This window comes from Scatophagus argus, chromosome 22 (genome assembly GCF_020382885.2).
Source record: "Scatophagus argus isolate fScaArg1 chromosome 22, fScaArg1.pri, whole genome shotgun sequence".
NCBI lineage: Eukaryota > Metazoa > Chordata > Actinopteri > Scatophagidae > Scatophagus > Scatophagus argus.
Window position 1 is genome coordinate 1,112,335 of NC_058514.1, and position 20,978 is coordinate 1,133,312.

Below are 20,978 nucleotides of genomic sequence, written 5' to 3' on the forward strand. Positions count from 1 at the left end.
CAGCTCTCTGTGGGAAGTGGAAGTGGGTGGATTTGATAGATTAGCCCGATTAGCCCCCATGAGCGCCTCATGTCACATTAAAGTTAGAAACTTGTCGCGTACAAATGCACTTAGAGACGTAGTGACATTCTGCACAGAGAAGAATGAAAGGAATGAGACAAACAAGTGATAAAATAAGTCTTTTGGCTGGATTTGCACAGACTCTTTAGCGCCACCGTGATCACACCACATCTTTGTTTGTGAATGAAATGTCTCATTCAAGTCTGACTGCATTGGTTGCCTGTAGATGAGTTTTACATTTTGTCGTGTTCAGCTGACCTGCTTTGCACTCGCGACTCCCTCAGTTAATATTTAATTAGAATTGATAGCTTTGAAGTGTATTAATTGAACACAGTCTCTGTTTTCACTATAATTAGTTCCTAAATGTGCATATAAATGTATACTTTCCAGGAAGCTTCTCGGAAATCATTCAGAAATCATTACGCAGTTACAGACGTAAAATAAAGCATTACAAAGTCCTGTTAAAAATCTTTTGATGATGTTTTGGAAAACAGTCAGCAGCAACAGCACACACACGCACACACAGGCACACACACGCACACACACACGCACACACACACGCACACACTCCCCTGGCACTCTGGTCTTTAAACATGAGTGGGTTTTGTGCAGCTCAGCTCTGCAGACGAACATCTTAGACGTCCTCCACATCTGAACTGTCACTCAATGTGCAGTCACTCAGCTTCTCCTCTGATCAATTTATATCGATCTTCTATTGGAAATCCTGTTCATCCACAAAGAGAGGAGTCTCCAAAGAACAAAATAAGAAAATAAAATTAAAACAATTTAAAACAACAGATGTTAATTTTGGGGTAAATTCACAGTTAGGTTGGTAATCACATTGGTGATCTAAAGTATCTGTTTTAAAAACATGGCTGTTTTTACATGGAGTTTTGCTGTCATTTTTACACTGAGTGGACTTTAATTATCAAGTCTTGCCGCTGTTTATAAATCTGCCACCAGTAAAATATGCAGCAAGTAAGCCATTCTCCTTTCCATAGCTCCATCAGGGCTGTGACATTTGTGTAAAGCAAAAAAATAAAATGAAAAAAATCATAACCCCGTGATGATGATGATGATGGTGGTGGTGATGATGATGATGGTGGTGGTGATGATGATGATGGTGGTGGCTTACCCTCATCATGTCTCAGGTGATGTGTCATGTAGCAGGAGGGCATCTCATTGGCTCAGTGCTGTGAAGGCCGAGCGAGGCAGACAGGACAGAGAGAGAGAGAGAGAGTCAGCAGGTAGGATGCTAGTTTTAAAACGGGAACTGCGAAAATTGTTCAACCGCGTTGCCATAGCAACAGCGAGCATGTAGATCAGGGGGCTTTTTTTAACACACACACACACACACGCACACACACACACAGAGTGACACCGTGAGGTTAGCACAGGATTCCCTGCTAATCCAGTTTCTATGACAACTCATAACTCATCCTCCTCTCCCTCTTTCATCTTCAGCTGTGATGGAAGCAGCTTCGAGGCTGCTCTGCTTTATTGGCATGTATGGTAATCAAGTGCTAATTATCACCAATGATGATTAGCACAAACGATAATTAAATACGTAATGAAGTCTTGTGGTGAATAGAAGATAACATCAGTAGTAGTGGAGGTCGTGGTGGTATTAGTAGTAAGGGACTGTACACAAATTATTGGGGTTGAACTTATATATATATTTAAACAAGACCCACTGTGGATAAATTTACACTGAAATGCAATAATACAAATTGAAAATATTCCAAAATGGTTTTATCTGTGTTTGAAAAATTAAATCTTATAGTAAATATCTGTTTTATCTTTCTATTTCTTGTACAAAAAGTAATATAAGTAAGTAATATTTTCTTTGGACCCTCCCTTAACTAAGAAAACAAAAACAAAATAACACAACAGTGTCACATTGGTACAGTTAGTTGCACCTTAAATAGTGAAAAGTGCAACAATTGAATATGTTAGTCTCATGATTAAATCTTAAAGGTAGAAATTCTGCATTTTGTTAAATCTGATTATGTGTATTTTTTGGTGAGGATTCGATTAAGATAGTAAGTGACACATCAGTGCGGTGAAGTTGGATGCGGATCCAGCCGAAAGCCTCGACGGCTCAGCTCTCTTTACTCTCTACTGTCACGCCAAAACTAACGTCCACAAGCTCCAGCTCGGCCCACAGACTTTACATTATGGCAGTCAGAGATTTTCTCTGAGCTTTTCTCAACTCAAGGAAAGTTTTACAAACATGAAACCTTCATGAATTAAAATTTGTAATGGAAAGAGTCATACAGTCTCTGATTGAAATATTGCCAGCAATGGTAAGCTGCTACATGTTACCAAATGGGAAAATTCCCAGGCCTTTCGTTTCCCTCCTTCCCTCTAATAATTTTCATACCGTGTCTAAACTCGCTGTATTGTTGGAATTGTTTTTCCTTCTGTTCTCCAGAACAATCGGGCTCTTCTGTGTGTTGTACGTCTGTGTGTGTGTGTGTGTGTGTGTGTGGCTAACACGTGTTGGTCAGGGTGAAAAACAGGATGTGATGTAACATCCTGAGGACATTATTAGCATTAGAGAAGGTGGAGGTCAAATCAGAGTCAGCAGGCAATCTGAAGTCGTCTCACAAACAGAGACCTGAGTGGACTTCAGAAAGACACAGTTTGGACCGCGAGCCTCCATCGGGTCGAGTTTTCTCTCGACGTTTGTCACGGTCATCATCTTCGCTGTGCTTTAAGAGTGAAACTGTTTCAGCACAAAATAAAACACTTTGTGTGGCTGTGATGTTAACTGTAAGATTAATAAAATTGGTGAGTGTATTTAATCCTTAGCACTCGTGGTTGTCATGTTAACATGCTAACATGTTTGGCGGGTAGTTTAGCGTGTTAGCATGTTAACACTTGGGCTTGTTGTTTCTCGTGAGTTGACAACACTGTTTTGTGTACAAGCTGTCACAGTGTTTGATTTTCACAACACAGTGTCGCTGCCTTATCTATAGAAAATTGGAAAACAAAATTTGCAATCAGTCAAATTCATCTTTAACTTTGTTTATTGTGTGTTTTGTCTGGTTAATCTGTAACTATAACTGTATACTTAATGAACAGTGAAAAGAGAACCACGTGAACAAAAGATCCATGCGGCCAAACATCTGCACTGCATTGATTACACCACATTATGTGTGTATTATTAATACAGTATCAATATTTCATTCTTTGTAAATGCCACGGTTGCCATCAACACTGACACCCCTGTAGTGAATAATATTCTGACTCCAGTGAAGTGCGCACTGCTTCTTCATGTAGTGATATCAGTGAGACTATTACTTAGCTTGCTAATGAACACTGCTAACGAGGTCAGGGAATGCTAATTAAAACGGCTTTCTCCACCTGACTGTGATTTCTACAGAGCGCTGAATCGGTCTTTTATTATTACCTGCACAGTGACGTATAATCACTGTTGTGTGTGTGTGTGTGTGTGTGTGTGTGTGTGTGTGTCTTTCAGCCACATGCCTCTGAGTCCGGCTGCTGACACCAAACATGATCGCCCGCGGCAACAGGCGGTTACTAACGGCAACCCGACAGGCTCTGCTGTTGCCAGGGACGACGACGCGGATGACACGCCCCCTGGAAACAGCATTGTCGTCCGCATCGGCATCCCGGACCTGCAGCAGACGGTAACACACACGTGCAGTACAGATATATGAATATAGTTGTATATGCACTGTATGTAACTACACATGAGTAGAGGATTTAAAAAGCTACAAGAACGAATCAGCAGGACAAACCTGTCTGTCTGCCTGTCTGTCTGTGTCTGTCTCTTTCTCTGTCTGTCTGTTGCCCTGTCTCTGACTCTCTCAGAAGTGTTTGCGGTTGGACCCAGAGTTACCAGTTTGGACCAGTAAGCAGAGGGTACTGGTGACGTTGACTCAGTCTCTGTCGGATGTTTTGAACTATGGTCTCTTCCAGCCGGCGTTCAACGGCCGAGCCGGAAAGTTTCTGGACGAGGAGCGGCTGCTGAAGGAGTATCCCCTCCCTCCCATCACGCCCATCCCATACCTGGAGGTACATGACACCACTTTAAAGGACCAGTATGGTGTTTTTCTTTAAACTCAGCAAGACATTAATAAGATGAATTCGTAATGTGAATAAATACCGACCAGATATAAACTGTGAAATTATCATGTTGATTTTTAAAGCTCATTATTTTCAAATGTGCTTCTTTTCATAATGATAGTTTAGTAATTAGTGTGTGTCACCTTAACGAGTCCATTTTACAAAGATCTTTGGTGTGACTGATAATGAGCTAAGAATACAACTTTTGACAGGTTGCATACATCATACCAGCACTGACCTTTGACCTCTGATTTTACAGTTTCGGTATAAGAGGAGAATTTACACGCAAAGCTATGTGGACGATAAACAACTGGCCAAGCTACACACCAAGGTACACACACACACACGCGCGTATTGATGAGTTACTTTAATTTCAGCTATCAATACAAATATTTGTTTGAATAAATGAACTGCACCGATTTCTCCTGTTCAGTGATTTTGTCCCGTTTCTTCAGATAAATGTGTGATTCTGCTGTTTTTCAGGCCAACCTGAAGCGCTTCATGGAACATGTTCATCAGAAGAACGTGGAGAAGGTTTCCAAATGGTTGGAGAAGGGCCTGGACCCCAACTTCCACGACTCTGACACTGGGGGTGAGTGCGCACACACAAACACGTAATACCATCCAAACACTCACACAACACTCAGTTAATATGTACATGTTTAATAAGACTGAACCTGTGGAGATCATGTGTGAGGTTGTGTGAAGTCCCCACAGTGAAGACATGTCTGCGGTGTCTTCTGTTATGGAACGGTGATAACGATCACTCGTTTGTCTTGGTTGCTTGTGTCTCAGAGTGTCCTCTGACTCTGGCCGTCCAGCTGGAGGAGAGCTGTGAGCTGATTAAAGTCCTTCGCAGTGGAGGAGCTCACCTGGACTTCAGGACCAGAGACGGCATCACGGCTCTGCATCGAGCCGTCCTATGCAGGAACAGCACTTCTCTCACCGTGAGAAAGCACTTTCACTGTGTTTGGTAGTGATGCAAATGTGTGTGTGTGTGTAATCTGCTTGTTTCTCTGAGCACAATCTGTGAGTTTTAAGCAAACTGAAATGCCGACGTCGAGTAGCAGCTCGACGCCTTCCTCAACTCAGTTTACGTTTTTTATTCCTAACACTGGTCCGGTTCTGGTCCTCAGACTCTGCTGGACCTCGGAGCGTCTCCAGACTACAAGGACAGCAGAGGTCTGACTCCTCTCTATCACTCTGCCATGGTGGGCGGCGCCCCCTACTGCTGTGAGCTGCTGCTGCAGGACCACGCCACCATCGGTACGAAGGCTCGCAGGGACAATCCACTGTGTGTGTGTGTGTGTGTGTGTGTGTGTGTGGATGAGGACATCACTGCTGACCTTTAAACGTTACTGTACGACTACTTTTATTATTAGTTCATTTTCTGTGAGAAAAAACACTTCACTGTTCAAAGAGTTGTTGTTGTCATGGTTGCAGGAATGACTGATGAGAACGGGTGGCAGGAAATCCACCAGGTGACACCCACACACAAACAGATGCACGCACACACGCAATCAGTTAATTTAGCTGCCCTGTGCAATTATAATTCTGTCTGTGTGTGTGTGTGTGTGACTCCAGGCGTGTCGCTATGGTAACGTGCAGCACTTGGAGCACCTGCTGTTCTACGGCGCTGACATGAGTTCCCAGAATGCATCAGGAAACACCGCACTGCACCTCTGTGCTCTCTACAACCAGGTAACACACAGAAAACAGTCCAGAGAGTTGAGCTGCTCCCGTCCTCCGTCCTCGTGTTGCTGTACTGTGTGAAGTGTGTTGTTATTTACTTGTTTGTTGTGATGTTAATAAAATGGTTGCTGCTGTGGGTCTGTAGGACAGCTGCGCCAGAGTGCTGCTGTTCAGAGGAGCAAATAAAGACATCAAAAACTACAACAACCAGACCGCCTTTCAGGTAAAGTAACAACAGGACTACAACAGCCACACCCTTTTGCTTACAGACAAACTCTGGAACCGGAACAGGACTCAGAAAGGGATTGTGTGATAATAGATATCTGACACTTATTATTTTTCCTCCTGCTTGTTTGATGGAAACTACAATTAGCAGTTAGCCGTGAATCACAGACAGGAAGTCAGGAAAGAGAGACGTTTGGGTCTTTGACAATAAGAGTAAAGACAGCCTGAACCTTTAATGGATATGTTTCATGTTCTAAGATCTGATCCAGCTGTTGTTTTGATGATGCTTAAAAACTGTGTGTGTGTGTGTGTGTGTGTGTGTGTGTGTGTGTGTGTGAGATTAGGTCGCGATAATTGCTGGGAACTTTGATCTCGCAGAAATTATTAAGATCCACAAAACGTGTGACGTTGGTGAGTTGGCTGAGAGTTTAAACACACTGAGTGTAAGTGTACATACTGCAGGAGCTCGTCAGGTTAACTCTGTGTGTGTGTGTGTGTGTGTGTGTGTGTGTGTGTGTGTGTGTGTGTGTGTGTGTGTGTGTGTGTGTGCCTGCCCAAGTAGTTCCCTTCAGAGAAACGCCATCCTACACAAAGCGTCGCCGAGTCGGCCAAACCAGGGCGCCGGCTGGAAACGGTCTCTCTTCTCCGCGTTCTCTGATTCGCTCAGCCAGTGACAACGCTCTGGAAAGCCCCGCCTCCTCTCCTGGCCCCTCCCTCCAAAGCCTGGAAACACACCACGACACACACACACACTCTCTACGACGACACACACGCCGACTCAGGTACACACACGCACACATACACGTAGATCCTTAGGTACTACCCTGTCTGTCTTTGACCCGTCTGTCTCTCCCTAACCTGTCTCTCTGCAGCCCGAGCGGTGGCGGCCATGTGGAAACCAGTCCCCCTTCCTCTCCTCCACCAACCCCCCAGATGAGGAAGAGGAGGCTGTACAGCGCTGTACCAGGACGCACCTTCATCGCCACGCGGTCCCACGTCCCCCAGGGGCCCGGAGAGATCCAGCTGCACCGAGGAGAGAGGGTCAAAGGTCGGACACGAGAGACAGCTTAGTCCTCATGAAGCCATGTTGTGTGTGTGATACTCACTCTGTGTGTTGTGGATCTACAGTTCTGTCTATAGGAGAAGGAGGATTCTGGGAAGGAAGCGTTAAAGGAAGGACTGGTTGGTTTCCTGCTGACTGCGTTGAGGAAGTCCAGATGAGACAATATGACCCACGACTGGGTAAACAGTTACCTCATGTACATGTACCCTGTGTGTACATGTGGATTTCGCACTGTGTACTTTATACTGTGTTCATGTACTGTACCTGTATATGATGTACGTCTGTGTGTGTTTCAGAGACGCGGGAGGACCGCACTAAGAGACTGTTCAGACATTATACTGTAGGTTCCTATGACAACTACACCTCCTACAGGTAATGCACCATCATTACACCTCCTGCAGGTACCCTCCACTGATACAATAAACAGATCATGTACCTGTACTACACCCTCGTAGTTAGTGACTGCTTTAAATATCACAGTACAAACATTTAAAATAACAAAACATTAGGGGACATGTGATACAACATTAGCTGATTTAAACATTGTAAAACAAGTGAAAAAATAACCAGTACTCTGAATGATAGTAAAAATAACTTTATTTTTCCATGCACTTTAAAAATATACTTTAACAAGTTCTTCACAAAGCAATTAAAGCAATCAGATGATTTTTATTTACGCAGCCGAGAATTACAAATCATCAGACATCATCACCAGCTTCCTGTCCAGTGAAAACCACGTATCTCCTGATGTGCTGATGATAAAGTGAAGGATGAAGTGGTCCTTCATGTGTTCCTTCAGCCAAACAAACTCTTTCAGAAGCCTCTGGGATGAGCTGAAAACAGGCTGCGGTTCTGAGCTCAGGACCTGTTCAGAGATACGTGGTTCCCACAGGGCTGCGTTCACTCTGCAGCTCCTGCATTGTGAAAACGTTGCGCTAAACGTTGTGTTGTGTTCTCCCTCTGTGCGTCAGTGACTACGTGATCGAGGAGAAGACGGCCGTGCTGCAGAAGAGAGAGAGCGAGGGATTCGGCTTCGTCCTCAGGGGAGCTAAAGGTAGAATCGATGGATGGGTGGAGTGTGGGCGGGTGTTTGGAGGTGGTGGGAAAGAAAAGGATTGTTTAAAACAGAATGAAGTTGTCAGAAGAAGAGCAGCGAGCTTTAAAACTCCTCACTGTTTCATAGGAGAACCACCACTGAACCGCCGCCAACATGTTTTTCACCTCCCTGTCGTTTCAGCTGAGACCCCCATTGAGGAGTTTGCCCCCACGCCGGCGTTCCCTGCCCTGCAGTACCTGGAGTCGGTCGACCAGGGGGGCGTGGCCTGGAGGGCGGGGCTACGGACAGGAGACTTCCTGATAGAGGTAACGGCCGTCCTCCAAAGTGTGGCACCGTTACATCTCTGCAACAGGTTCACTTCCTTTACCCATCTGTCTGTCTGTCTGCGTGCCGTCCAGGTGAACGGTGCTGACGTGGTGAAGGTGGGTCACCGGCAGGTCGTCTCTCTGATCCGTCAAGGTGGAAGTCGACTGGTGATGAAGGTCGTTTCTGTTTCCAGAAAGTCAGAATCCAACCTGATCAGGAAGAAAGGTTTCCTTCCTTGTTTACTCCACTCTCGTCGTGTAGCTGCTGTTTTCATTCAGAGATCATTTTTCTGTCGGTTCTTTTTCCAGCCTGTTCTGTGATGGAGAAAACTTCATGTCAGGTGCACGTAAAGTACACCATGTGTGTGTCTGTTCACTCACCAACTGTGATCTGATTGGTTCTCGTCTTATAGCTCCACCTCCTCCTAAACGAGCCCCCAGCACCTCATTGACACTCCGATCCAAGTCCATGACCGCTGACCTGGAGGAGATAGGTAACACACACACACACACACACACACACACACACAGAGTGCAGCGTTAAGTCAAACTGTAGGCGTGTGTGTTGTTGACCTTTGCTCTGTCTGCAGCCAGGAGGAGACGTATCGGTGAGTCTCGCGGACCTGACGGTTTGCTCTCATGTGTTTGGTGTGTTGGTGTCATGGCATGATGTCGGACTGATGCACTGATGTCATGGTGACCCGGTGATGTCATGTGGATGTAACAGCCAGGGCCGTAGCTAAACACACGTCCTCACCAGTGGTGGAGGAAGTAATCAGGTCGCTTACTACAGTACCTGCAATAGAAGCATAAAGAAAATACTTCAGATTTGTATTGAATTACAGTACATGAGTGACTGTAATTCAAGGTAAATTTTGTCAGTGTGTTGTTTCTGTATATTTAAACTTGAAGATCACGTGTTTGGTTTTGTTAAAGCTGATCCTCATATTTGTTACTAATTATCTTAACATTTGACTGTCTTTGGGGAGGAAAAACTGAAGGGGTTAAAACGCTGAGAAAGTATTTAGACCGTGCAGGGAGATTTACTGAATACCTGAAACCTTTTGTTCGTAAATAAACTGAAGTTGTTTTTTTAAGAGGTTTTTGGTTGGTGGCTTATCAGACATTTTTGTCTGCAGTCACTGGGCACCCAAAGGACCCCTCGATATTTCTGAAATGCTGCTACGGCCCTGCTGCTGATGTTGTGATGCCATGATGTTGACGTCATGTTGTTTCTGTGGTCGTGCTGTGATGTCACAAAGCTGCGGTTCATTGTGTTTGTTTGTTGATCTGCTTTTTATTATGTCTCCTCCCTCCAGAGAAACTGGATGAGATGTTGGCCGGGGGTCAGCAGGAAGTCGTTCTAAGGGCTCGCCCGTCAGACGACTTCAGAGCGGCGACGGTGAAACAGAGGCCGACCAGCCGACGCATCACGCAGGCTGAGATTAACGTAAGACAAGCATCACCAACCCATCAGAAGACTCGGGGACGTTACTTATGAAGCTCTTTAAGGAACAGTTCACTGAAAAATGAAAATTCAGCCATTAGCTCAAAACTTCATTGTAGCTGCTAAGTTAACGTTAGCGCGCTCGCAGTCTGAGGTTCGCACATGAGCTCTAACCTGTGTTCGTGCGCCGCAAGACAAGAACTCCCGATCTCTGAATACCTCAGTGCTTACCTGCGACTCGGAGGTCTGCAGCTCGAGCTGTTACGGTGGTGCGGATTGTTAGCTTCATGTTTGTTTCATGCAAATCTTCAATGTAGATGAGCAGAAAAATAATTCACAATCCCTGTGTGTGTGTGTGCGTGTGTGTGTGTGTGTGTGTTTGCAGTCCTTGTTTGAGCGTCAGGGCCTGGTGCCCCCCACAGCTCCAGAGAAAAGCACCATGGCTTTACCCCGAGGAATGTCCAGAACCAAGAGCTTTGGTGAGACACACACACACACACACACACACACACACACACATAGATTACACAAATTACAGGTAGTGATGGAAGAAGTACTCAGATTTACTTTTACTCCAGTAAAATTAGTAATGGCACCGTTACCAGTTCTGCAAAATTTATTAACATCAAAACTGTCTTAAAGGGAAATTTCAGAGTTTTTAAATCTGTGTTTACATATTGTGGGGAGTAAATGATTCTTACTCTCTGTAAGCTTTGGAGTTGATCCACGACTGCAGCAGCTGCAGTGTAATCCTTTGGGGCAACTCCAGCTGTCAAAGTTACATCTACTAAAAGGTGCTTTTTTTGCCCCTCACAGGCTGAGGTTGTAAGAGTTAAATCCTTTTTGTTTGAGCAGGAGCACAAATCTCGCTCTGAAATCTCACGAGAGCACTTTTAGTGGATGTAACTTTGAACTTAACTTAAGTCCCTTTTATTCATATTCCCCAGAACCACACATTTTACTGTAGCTATGTGTGTAGATTCCAGTGTTTGTTGGGATTTAATGTCTCCATGGTTACCATGCCAGGCACACCCGAGGACGACAGGATCACAGCTCTGATCAATGAAAGTCGGTTCCCGCGGAGTTCCTCACTGACGGACAGCTTCATCCCTCCTCCTCCCCAGACAGCTCCGCCCCCTCCTCCCTCCGCATCCTCCACCTCCTCGCTCTTCCTCCTTGACTCCGGCCCTCCCCCGTCCTTCCTCCCCCCTCCTCCTCCAGCCAGGGGGGAGGGGCTAACGCGGTCCAGCTTCAAGCCAGGGGCGGAGCCAAGGCTCCAGGAGCTCTCTGATTCACCAACGAGGAGCCACGCCCATGCCGAGCGGCAGAGGAAGGCGAGGTCGATGATCATCCTGCAGGACACGCCGCCGCCACTGCAGCCTGACGCACACGCCGCTGCCACGCACACACTGCACACTGCCACGCACACTGCAACGCACACGCTTCACACCGCCACACACACCTCCACGCTGTCTCTCCACAGCACCAGCCCCGCCCTCGGTCACTCACCGCTGTCACGCCGCCGGGGACGACCAATAGAAAACCCTTACGCTAATGTGGGACAACAGGCTCCGCCCTCCAAGCCGCAGAGGAGGAAGTCACCTTTGTTGAAACAACTTCCTGTTGAGGAGCAGGGTTAGGACTGTTCAGACCAGTTGTCTTGTTGGTGCCTGAAGTCCTGAGTGCATTATTGGAAGTTTATTATTTCAGGTTTTATGCAGTTTTAGGAACCTCCATTAGCCAATCAGAAAATCTCTACTCCAGTTGTCCAGTTGGATGAAACTGTGGCACAGTGTCAGGCTGCAGGAAATCTTGAAAGCACACACAAAACTGAATTTGAGGCAACGAGTGTTTTGTCGTTATTGTGTGCTTTTGTGAACTCATAAGCACACAATAAACATTATTTAAGTACAGAGTTTATTTTTCTTTGCTCAAATTAAAGTATTTCTTCCCTGTTTGCATAAACAATTTTCATGTGCTATAAATATCCCATGACGTGCTCAGAACAGACACAGATATAATACCTGGGCTCGTAGTCGTCCCTCCACGCAGTCTGACTTCTGATTTTCCTTTTCCTTTCAGGACTTGGAATGAAAGATCACGACCCGTCCAAATTAGAGCCGCCCAGCAGCCCCAGTAGGGCGGAGCTGTACCAGCAGCAGGTTCTTTCGGAGCGTGCTCGGGTTCAGGGCCGCAGGTCGTCTCTCTTCCTGTCTGTGGAAGGATCCGGGTCAGAAAACCAGGTGCCTCCCCTCCTGACTCAGAGCCATTCAATGGACGACCTCGGCGAGCTTCCCCCTCCGGCGCCGGTCCTGTCGCCCTCGCCAACACCTCACACCTTCCTCCACCCACTGACGGGGAAACCTCTAGGTCTGTCTGAGAATCAGCAGATGGTCTGTGTTGTTTGTTCTTGTTCAGGGTCTGGATATATTTCTGTAAGACAATAATCAAGTTACAGTAATCAATTCTGGGAAAGACAAAATCATTAACGTCCTCCCAATCAGAGAATGATAACAAGAAAAGGTGGATGAGAGGACGGTACTGTTTGATTAACATCAAGCAAGATTGCAATCAAGGAAAACATCCAGTCTGCTTAAATCTGCAGCGTGGAGCTTTTGTCTCCCCCTTCTGGCAGTGAGAGTAATTACACAACACTGACATTTTATAGACCAAACGACTAACCAATTAACTGAGAAAATCATGATTTTGTTTTAAATTAGATTGATTGAAATTGACAACAGTTTTTAAGTTGTGGAACTATTGAGGTTCTCCACAAACCAGAACATCAAATAGTCCACAGCAGCAGCAGACAACAATAGAGCGAAGCAGAAAAATTCGCACATAGTAAAATGTTTAATCTTCTCCTCTGTCCTCAGACCCCTCGTCTCCACTCGCCCTGGCACTTGCTGCACGAGAACGAGCGCTCACTGCTCGGACGCCGAGCCCTGAGCCTCGACTGAAACACGCCTCTGCCTCCACCACACCCATCCCCACCCCAGCCGCCAGCCCGGAGGGAAGACATAAGCGCACCCCTATTACCACCCCGCAGAGCAGCCCTGAGCCACGATCTAAACGCACCACCCCTCAGACGAGCCCCGAGCAGCGAACCAAGCGCACCACTCCCCAGACCAGTCCTGAGCTGAGGCATAAGCGCATAACCCCACCCCTGTTCCCTGATGGACAGGTGGAGCGTCCAGAAACAGAGGGAGGAGTGACATCACCTGCCGGCCCTTCACCTGAGCGCTGGAAACCCAGCCCCTTGCCTTCGCTGGCCAATGAGAGTCACTCTGCTTTGATTGACAGGCGCAGGAGCCTGACGGTGGGCAGCTCGGAGGAGGAGGGCGGGGCTTACACGGTAACACTCCCGCCGGCGTTGTTGTCATCCAGTGATGAGGAGACACGGGAGGAGCTCCGCAGAATCGGTCTGGTAACTCCACCCCCTGCCTTCTCCACTCCTCCTGCGCCTCCTCCCCCGTCCTCCCTCACCTTGTTGCCCCGGCGAGGTGGAGAAGGAGGGGGAGGAGAGTGTGGTCCTGACTCCCTGGGTAGACGAGGAGATGAGGAGGAGGGAGGTAATGAACGGCTCCATGACAGCTCCTCCTCCCCCAGCTCGCTCCCACCTTCCATCACCTTAGCTTCTCCTCCTGCTCCATCATCCCCCTCCTCCCCTCCTGCTGCTCACCCTTCTCCCTCATCCCCCTCCACCTCCCCAATTGCTCTTAAGCCACGCCTTCGCTCACCTATCGGTCGGGGCCGCTCAGCCCTCCGGGACCCGCTGCTGAAGCAATCATCAGACAGTGAGCTCCTCCCATCTGCTGCATCCTCCTCCACCCCCTCTTCCCCACTCTGTTCCTCACCCACCACTGGAGGTGGCAGGCAGCCACGTTACCTGTTCCAGAGGAGATCCAAGCTGTGGGGTGGAGACGACCGCGGAGAGGAGCGGCGGGGCCTCAGCCCGGAGGAAGGGGGAGGCCGTCCCGCAGCACTGGGAGGTCAGGGTTCGGGGTCAGCCATGGATCTGACCAGCCGGTCGGCGTCAGCTCTGGAGCTGAGTGGCAGGGCGGGATCTGGACTGGATCTCGCTAATCGGCTACAGCTGCTCAACAAAGACAGTCACTCGCTGGGTGAGGAGCCGAGTCCCCTCGATCCGGGCCGGAGATCACCAGTGGGAGGCGCCAGGTACAAATACTGCAATACTACTGATATGACAGTACGACTATTTGTGTGTGTGTGCGCGTGTGTGTGTGTATTTGTATTGTAATCAGATCTGTTGTTTGTGTTGTTCCAGATGTGTGGACAGTGGTGAGAGTAAAGCGTAGGTTTTTATCTCTGGTAAACATTTCTCGTCATCAGCCTGAGACGATTTTCATTCGCTAACAGAAAACTAACACACACCTACAGATGACTAAAATCTAAATGTCTGAAATCACCGTCGCATCCTTCTTCTCAATAAAACCCTGAAATCGAACATTTGCTAAACACCTCCTGTGAAAAGTGATTGTCCAGCCGTAACAAAGCCTGTCAAGCTTTGACTGCTCAACATGTGGTCTGCATGACGCTGTCACGAGAGCTTTGAGGAGTGGTGTCCTTGTCATTGTCTAATGGAGGCTGCAGACATCAGCATACACAACATGTCAGTGACTATAGTGAGTATTAATCAGCTGCTTCTGTGTTCGATAATGAGCCAACAATCCAAACAGGGTTACATTAGAATGGCATAACATTCTGCTCTGACACTTCCTGTGAAACTGTTGTATCACACCTGTCACAAACGATGCTGCCTCGCGTCTTCTACAGGGATCATAAGCCGGTGAGCACATTGACTTATTGTATGGGACATGTTAGCTAACAGTCAGAGGCATCTTTAAGACCTTTTGTCTCAGGGTTCTCTGGAGAAAACCAGCCTATGGAGTTTACATTAGCATTAATTAGTTAGCAGACTGTAGTTTATAACATGTGCCACTGCTGTTTAAAACAAAGTATCTGTTTCTAAAGTTACTTCAAACATTACTGTGCTGTTTACAGTAGCAGTTTATCTAATTTATGTACTGTTTCATGTGTTGCAGGTTGTTCTCTAGTCTTGGTGAACTCCACACCATCTCCCAGCGAGGATATGGAACCAGCTATACAGTCCGACCAGGAAGCCGCTACCCTGTCACCCGCCGGAGCCCATCCCCCTCTCCCTCCCCGTCTGATAGGTCAATAGGGCTCCCCTCCTCCTGCTCTGAAAGACCCGATCTGAGCTCAGGTCGTGGTCTAACCATCCTGAAATCGTCCAGTCTCAGTCTCCCCTCAGAACCAAAGGAGGTTCGGTTTGTGATGCGAAGTGCGAGTGCACGAACCAGATCCCGTTCACCCTCACCTTCACCCCACGCCTCTCCCTGCCCCTCCCCGGTCCTCAGTGGGCCCCTGTTGGCCCTTCGGCCATGGAGGCAGCGGCCTCTCAATCTGTGGAATAAATATGATGTGGGTGACTGGCTGGAGAGCGTGGGCCTGGCCGAACACCGCCAGCGCTTTCAGGAGCACGAGATCGAAGGCTCCCATCTCCCCGCTCTCACCAAAGACGACTACGTGGAGCTGGGCGTCACCAGACTCGGGCACCGAATCAACATCGAGCGGGCGCTCAGACAGCTGCTGGATGGGTCCACTTGACCCCTCACCTCCGACCACTAACCTCTAGACATCCTGAACTGTGATCTCAGATCCCCTGACCTCTGGTCAGACACTAGGCCATCTCTTTGACTAGGATATCTTAGCAGTGACTAAATCATTAGACCTTTTTACCAATGTGGAGCCCAGCTCTCTGAGTGATCTCGGTGACGTTTTGGCTTATCAGCTCTTTGATCAACCTGAAAGGTCTGGTAGCACCAAAGTCTGTGTCCAGTATTCAGCTTTAGTGTTGTTTTAGACCTTTAAGATTCAGCTTGACCTCTTTCATCTTGTACCTGGCTTTTATGTCATAACAACGCTCAATCACGTGTGACATTTAGAAGTGAGGAAATAACAAATTGGAAAAAAAATCATAGAAATTTAAAGACTCACAATTGATCCACATCACATCAGTTTTTGAGGTCTCTTCACAGGTAATATGCTAAAATCTAATATAAACCCCAAATCTAACCATCAAAACCCCAAAGATATCAATTTTCCCGTCAAACGGGACCAAGAATCGAGCTAATTTTCACATTTCCCTCAAATTTAAAAATTGTTTCCCAACAGTTTCCTTTTCCTCAGTCAACGACTTGACCAGTTAATCTGTTGGATGGAGCTAATAAACTCTTCTAGCAGGTTTTACGTACAGCTGCTAACACTCTGCTCTAACTAGTGAAATAGTTGCATCAAATACTGACGTAACAAAGCTGTTAAATAACTTTCTTTTTACGTCTGCTGTATATTCTGTTCTGGATTACTGGAAAACTTTAGCTTTAGTTTTAGCTTGCTGTTAGAGACCCTGCTAAAGCTAGCTTATACATCCATACAGTGTTAGCATGTGGCTAATTACAGCTGGACAGCTTTACTGCCAGTCCCAGCAGGTGAAGGGACGTCGATCAAAGAGCTGATCTGACAACCTGATTGCTGACATAAGAAACAGACTGTTTTCATCGCACCATTCTGCTTCCCTGGACGAGTTTAGCTCGACTTTTGCTAGCAGAGCTGGATGATTAGCTGGCTACTGGGAGTCTCCACCTGAACAACAGGAGATTAGCTGAGGATTTTTCTCTGGACTTTTTTTCCAATTATCACTCATGAAGAATTTGTGTTTATTTTGAGTTCATATCCGAATAACGATCATTTAGAATTTATGATTAACAAGTAATAATAATGTGGTGGTGACGACTTACACAGTTTATAGTAGTTTGGAAAATGATTTTGAGTTCCTTATGATTTGACAATGAGTTGAATTTCAAGGTCGTTTTGGTGGTGTTTTGGAATTCATAATGATTTGTCAATGAGAGTGATTTTGTGCTGATGTGCTGTGTGTTTCAGGGAGAGCTGCAGCAGAGCTCCAACTGTAAACCTCTCTGGTTTCTAACCTGCTTATTGAGGGCTTACTGTACATGGTGCTATCTGTTTAAAGCCATCTGTACAGAAAATACCTTCCTCCTTCCCCTCCTACTCCTTCCTTACACTGACACCTGAATCTCTTAGGCCCCCTCCACTTAAGTCTAGTGTTTTATTCCCTAATTAATCAGTCAAGTGTGGCTGTACCTGCCACAACCATCTTATACGAATAGTATTTCACCAGGAACAGGCCATATATGGAGTTTCCTCCCTGCCATATTGGGGATTTCTTCCCTGCCATACATGGAGTTTCCTCCAGACCATAAGAGTTGAGTGTTGTCCATTCACTGCTTAATTTGACCGAACTTTGACCTATGAAATGTCAGAGTTCTCCTGTTTCCGGCCAATTGGGTAGAAAGAGCAGAATTAACGCCTGATTAGGGAGGTATAATTCACATCCTTTATACGTCACCGCACAGTGAAATGCTACACGTGTCGGAGAGGACGGGAAGTCGTGATGCTGCTTGTCTGTTTGGCCAAGAACAATCACGGACGTTAATGACGATAAAGTCGACTGGCTGAGATGATTTTTTAAAAAAAACAAAGCCGAGGGTCACTTCAAAATACAAAACACTAAAACAGGACTGAAACATTTTATTCATTAAGACTTCACGACACCTGAAAGGCCTTCATCATTATGAACATTCAGTAAACTTTACCATACAGTCAAGTGAATTTTTATTAGACGGCCCAAAATCACTAACTTTCCAAAAGCAGCTAATCTGTACATCATACGCTCCATCACAACATGCATTTGGCCACAGACTGTCAGTAACACGTTTAAATTAATCAGAGCCCAACAACCACATAATCAGCTGCAGTGCGGAAATGTAATAATTTAACAATGTTTTGTGCCAAAACAAAAACATTGTGTCAGACAAACTGATGCGTCACCCAGCTTTACTGTATCAAAGTAAATTTAACATTTGAAAATCCAGTCTGACCGACCGCTAACCACATTAGCGGGCGCAGCTCTTAAAGAAAATGTCCCGCCTTTCATTACACACAACACAACTTTGCAGACGGATTGTAAGACTTTTTGTTTAGCTTAGATCAGCACAAAGACTGGAGGTGGGGGGAAACTGCCAACTTAGCTTTATCAAAAGTGAAAAAATACACCTGCCAACAGAAAAGCTGTTTGATTTACATGTTGTGTCTTGTTTGCTAGCAAGCCAGTCACCAACACCAGCTGAGTTTAGTGGACCGTCGGAGTTCAGACCCCTCATGATGCTAACTGCTGCTAAAACCACACGGGCTCATTATTATTTCACCGCCTTTCTGCCTCTGTACAATAAACAAGACACAGAAAACAGATAAGACATGTCTGAAATCAGTGAAAGGAGTAGTACTTCTTTCACTTTTTTCTTCTTAGCTGGAATCAGGAAGCTGATTTTTTTAACAGCACTTTGAGTGTTTTTTAATGGAGGGAACTGCTCGCCATTACTGCTCCTCCACAGCTTCGTAGTCTGCCCGACGTGTTACAGTCTCTCCTTTGGATTCCCCTACGAAGCACAATCAACGTTCCAGTGCCTGTTTGCACAACAGCAAGTGTGTTTACCCGCAGCTTTTCCAACTCGTGCGCCCGAACACGAGCTGAGCCACAATCGTGAATCCCAAAGTCGTACAAGTTCAGGGTGCCGTCGTGCGGGAAAAGCTTCACCTGTCCTGAGGTGTGAAGTGTATAGTCTATGTACAGCACAATACAGTAGACTTTATAGTCTGTATAATATATTATGGTAGAACAATGTAGCTATCATGTAACATATAAAGTATAATAGACAAAAAATCTACACAGTAATATTTTGGTAGGCTATAGTCTGTAAAGTCTTTATCTACATGTGATATTCAGTCTTTGTAAACAGCAACACATCCAAAGTTCATACAACATGACAGAACAATCCCATTTAACATTTGAGTGAGAGAGCAGAGACTTCTGGGAACATGGATACGCCGCCACGCGATCCAGCAGTGTTTCAAGAGTAACTTAACACTCGTATGAGTTAATAAGCAACACCTACACTCGGTTAGTTCCAATCCCAGTCTGACGTGTTCATAGCCAGAGCCGTCATCAAACTGAACTCCTGTCCAAAATGTGCGTGTTGGGTGTGACTTTGGTGTTTATGTAAAAATACTGCAGTAAAACAAGTGGAAGATGATCCCAGAGGTACACGAGGACCTGCTGGATGAGAACGTTGAGGAGTTTGTCTCATCGCAGTTTGATTTTTATAGAGTATATATGCTGTTGAAATGAAGGGGACGTTGTGATCTCAGCATCTGATTATTAAAGATGTTGCAGTGAAAGAACGCAGGCGTGACGACAGGTGTGACTGATCAACAGAAACTATTTTAATGACCCGAAATGACAGCGAAACGTGTTAGTCTCGCCTTGTTAGTCACAGGAAATCCGCCTGCTTTTGGCGCTTGCTGGCTTTTTTGTCTGATTGCTGATAAAAATGACTTCAAATTATTTTTTTTCATATTAGATTTATATTTTGTATTAATAATTCATATGTGCAAAGTAACTTAACTTAATAAATGTAATGTAAAAGTATTTAGTGCAGTGAAGTGTAAAGTAGCAGAAAATGGAAATACTCAAGTACAAGTATTGTACTTAAGTTTGGCTAAACTGACTTGTTTAACGTTCAGTCCCCCGCCGGTTATCTGAAACTTTTACACTAACATTTTTTTATTTTCACCACAAATGCACACCAGGCCAAACCAGGCCCAAATGTGGCTTATCGATATCAGCTGATCCACCACACGTTTTCAGTCGTTGATCTCTAAAGCAGTTCTGGTGGCTGTTGACACTGAGTGAATATCACACTGATATGATTGTATTTAGAGTTTATATATTAACGGACTAAAGTCTACTGTACAGTCAGCGTCAGAACGAGCCGCGAGTCGTCGCTTGCTCTGCAGTGTTACAATAACAATCGGCGATGGATGTCATGTGACCTCCTCACCTCCGACCTCAGGTTCCCACTGGGAGTCCCTCTGTGAGGTCCTTCACCTGCTGTAGGATTTCTCAGCCAATCAGAAACCAGCCAACCTGCTGCTAAAATTTTTTTTAAAGCAGTCATCAGTGACATGATGACAAAGCTAATGTCCCTCCGCCGCGAGAAGTAGTTCCTCTTTCATTTTTCCCCCAGAAGTTCTGCCTTCTGTTACCAGTCACGGGTTAGACAGATTCTCTCCCACGTACAGAAATATGTTTAATTAGCAGTGGTCAAAAGTACAGTTACTACATTTACAGTGCTTGGATACAATTTTGAGGTACTTCAGTTAGTTTCAATGCCCTACCTTTCACAGAGAATTGTTGTACATCCCGCGTCACATTTATTTAGGATCTTTGGTTACTTGTCAAATTTAGATCCTGCACACAAAAGCCGAGTTCATGAGCTGATCAGTTTTTACAGATTAAAAAGTAAACGCCACCTTCATGTACTCACAGTGGCCACAAACTGCACTGTGAGTACATGATGTTAGTACTTCTGTGCTTCCTCCACCGCTGCTAATTCAAACACTGGAAAATGGAGACAAAATGGCCACCCAGTCTGAGCGTTAACAAAGAAGAGAACGATCGTACAAAAAGATGGAATAAAGAGCCAAAATGGCTGCCACAGCGATTACTGACTTTACCATCGTAACGCCTCAGCTTCCTGCTGATTGGCTGAGAATCCTGGCTTTCCAACCTGCTGTGTGAAACCTTCCTCCTCCTGATCTTCACCTGGTTTTAACAGTTTTATGATTACCCTCCTCCTCCACCTCCACCTCCTCCTCCTCCTTCTTTCTAGCTTCCTCTTTTTACAGTATGTTTGTAGTTTCTTCTGGAGTGAGTGGTGTGTGTGTACTTGTAGTTTTTTTCTTCTTCCCTTTTCTAAAATCTAAAGAGCACACAATGACAACTGATGAGCTCGGCAAGGCAACAGATTGTAATCTTTATAATAAACTGTCATTTATTACAAAGTTAAA

General features: G+C 45.8%; 1 protein-coding gene across 1 annotated transcript in view; it reads left to right on the top strand.

Moving 5' to 3' along the window:
* shank3b (SH3 and multiple ankyrin repeat domains 3b) overlaps nt 1-20,978 on the top strand; it is a 33,989-nt gene extending 13,011 nt beyond the window's left edge. Inside the window, 24 exon segments of the mRNA XM_046378629.1 lie at nt 3,545-3,716; nt 3,901-4,104; nt 4,415-4,486; nt 4,639-4,747; nt 4,951-5,102; nt 5,292-5,421; nt 5,599-5,636; nt 5,740-5,856; nt 5,993-6,070; nt 6,417-6,483; nt 6,632-7,120; nt 7,201-7,314; nt 7,432-7,507; nt 8,107-8,189; nt 8,373-8,497; nt 8,591-8,723; nt 8,911-8,991; nt 9,817-9,947; nt 10,330-10,423; nt 10,971-11,579; nt 12,027-12,314; nt 12,821-14,123; nt 14,233-14,259; nt 15,011-20,978. Coding sequence (XP_046234585.1) covers nt 3,549-3,716; nt 3,901-4,104; nt 4,415-4,486; nt 4,639-4,747; nt 4,951-5,102; nt 5,292-5,421; nt 5,599-5,636; nt 5,740-5,856; nt 5,993-6,070; nt 6,417-6,483; nt 6,632-7,120; nt 7,201-7,314; nt 7,432-7,507; nt 8,107-8,189; nt 8,373-8,497; nt 8,591-8,723; nt 8,911-8,991; nt 9,817-9,947; nt 10,330-10,423; nt 10,971-11,579; nt 12,027-12,314; nt 12,821-14,123; nt 14,233-14,259; nt 15,011-15,596 — 5,274 coding nt within the window. The 5' untranslated portion in view covers nt 3,545-3,548 and the 3' untranslated portion in view covers nt 15,597-20,978.